Source organism: Verticillium alfalfae, genomic scaffold (assembly GCF_000150825.1).
Source record: "Verticillium alfalfae VaMs.102 supercont1.3 genomic scaffold, whole genome shotgun sequence".
Classification (NCBI taxonomy): Eukaryota; Fungi; Ascomycota; class Sordariomycetes; order Glomerellales; family Plectosphaerellaceae; genus Verticillium; species Verticillium alfalfae.
In genome coordinates this window covers 662,610-664,749 of record NW_003315036.1, presented here as the reverse complement: position 1 = coordinate 664,749, position 2,140 = coordinate 662,610, and the positions used below count along the sequence as shown (strand labels likewise).

At 51.3% G+C, this 2,140-nt stretch overlaps 1 protein-coding gene across 1 annotated transcript; it reads left to right on the top strand.

Annotated features, from left to right (window-relative positions):
• Positions 1 to 828: 828 nt before the first annotated feature.
• Positions 829 to 1,557, top strand: VDBG_02716 (haloacid dehalogenase; the record flags this gene model as incomplete). The annotated part of the gene is made up of 1 exon (XM_003006531.1): positions 829 to 1,557. One exon carries the CDS (start codon positions 829 to 831, stop codon positions 1,555 to 1,557), a length of 729 nt encoding a protein of 242 aa, XP_003006577.1.
• Between the last annotated feature and the right edge of the window lie 583 nt (positions 1,558 to 2,140).

Below are 2,140 nucleotides of genomic sequence, written 5' to 3'. Positions count from 1 at the left end.
ATGTCATCTGGCAAGTGAATTGGGCTATAACGTATAACAACGGCTCCTGGCTTTTGGGCATTTAGCAACGGAGCCTGCTGATTTCACATGCCCCATAAGCCACGTCAAAGCCCTGGAAGGTGGAGGGCAATGCATCTCTTCCGGCATCAGCTCGACCCCACTCGTGTGATTGCCCTGGCTTGAAAAAAAGTGACTCTACTGACGTTCTTGTAGCTTGCGGTTGCCGGTGACATCAACTTCGCTGTTTGGGGCGTGGCTCTAATTCCTGCGTTGTGGGTGGTTAATAGACTTGGAATCGATTACATTGGCTTCAACACGCGTGAGATATGGCTGGAAAATCCAAATGAGGTCAAATCTACGCAAAGTATGAACGTGCGACAAGCGTTGGATCGATCGAAAACCGAATGCCCCCCCCCCCCCGCTCAACCCCCCAATGGACCATTGGAGGCGGTCCTAATGATATGGACAACGGTTTGTAGATCATCTATGCCAGTTTATTGTCGGTCGACATGCGGGTTTGACCGGCAATATACCGGCTTCTGAACCAGGCGCCGGCCCGGGTCAGGACCCACACGGCCGCACCTCCGCTGTGAGGGGTAAAGAATGACATTAGTTGCGGGGAAAGGGCGCGCTGTCGATATGCCTTCAACAAGAGTCTCGAATCTTCGAATCAACTGAGCCATCACGAGCATTGGCCCTTCGAACGTTGACGAATCAATATATAAGTCCAAATACTCAAGCACTCGGGTGTTCTTGGACTTGCACCAAAGCTGGAGAACCCATTTACTTTTACGACCATCATCAGCAACATTAACTCGTTCCAGCGTCATGTCGAAGATCTCCGACTACAAATTACTTGCGTTTGACGTCTATGGCACGCTTATTGACTGGGAGCAAGGTGCGCTCACCGCTCTTCAGCCTCTCCTAGACGATAACTCCGCTTCAATCTCTCGATCGCATCTCCTCAATGCATTCCATGAATGCGAGGCTGCCCAGCAAGTCAAGACACCGGAGCTGAAGTATGCTCAACTGCTTGCCACAATTCATCCCCAGATTGCGACCAAGCTTGGGCTTGCAGCCCCGACTGCGGCCGAGAGCGAAGCTTTCGGCAACTCCGTCAGCTCTTGGCCCGCTTTCCCTGATACTGTTGACGCCCTGCGACGGCTCTCGTCCCACTACAAGCTCGTTGTCTTGTCCAATGTTGACCGCGAATCGTTCAAGGGGTCAAATGAGGGACCACTTCAGGGCGTGCCTTTCGACCTTATCATCACCGCTCAGGATGTTGGTAGTTACAAGCCGAACCTGCAAAATTTCGTACATATGCTCCGGGAAGTCAAAGAAAGGTTTGGGGTGGACAAAGAACATGTTATTCAGACTGCACAGAGCCAATTTCACGACCATCATCCGGCAAAGGAGATAGGCATCAAGTCATCATGGATCATCCGTCCAGGTGCCGTCATGGGCAACAGAGATCAGGAGATCTGGGATTGGAAGTACGACACTCTCGGCCAGATGGCTGACGCTTTGGAAGCCGAGCTTGGAAAAGTCGACGATTAAAGTAGTACTACTGCTAGGTGGCCATAACACTTGTCTACCTCGGTAGTTCAATATGCCAGATTCTTTCTATCGAACTCTCAAGAGCCCTGCTAACAGATGGACCATGGACCGTGAACCAGGGTCTGCATTCTCGTCTGGACTGATGTTCTTAGTACATGAACTTGAGTCCGGTTTTGCGCAATTGTCGGTCATTCAAGAAGTAATACTGGACGTTGGCCACAATCGACAGAACAAGAGCCGCGGCAGACAGGCCCGTAATCACTGAGAATCCAGTTTTGTAAAGAGGGGCATCCTCGGAGCGGAACAGCTGCTTGCCGATAATTCCGGAACAGTTTGCAGCCATGATGTGAAGTGCCATTGTGATCGACCGCTCACCGGCAGTCTTGGCGTTGAGGGCCAGCCAGGAGCCATTGATAGCATCTTTACGCCAGGAATGTCAGTAAAATCTGCACGTTCATTAAGAAGCAACGGATCCCTTACGCCACGGCCAGGAGAACGCGATCGAGCAAATGAGGATGCCGAATTTGAGATTCGAGTTTGTCGATTCAACGAGGATGCGATTTCCGACCTGGAATATCGTCCA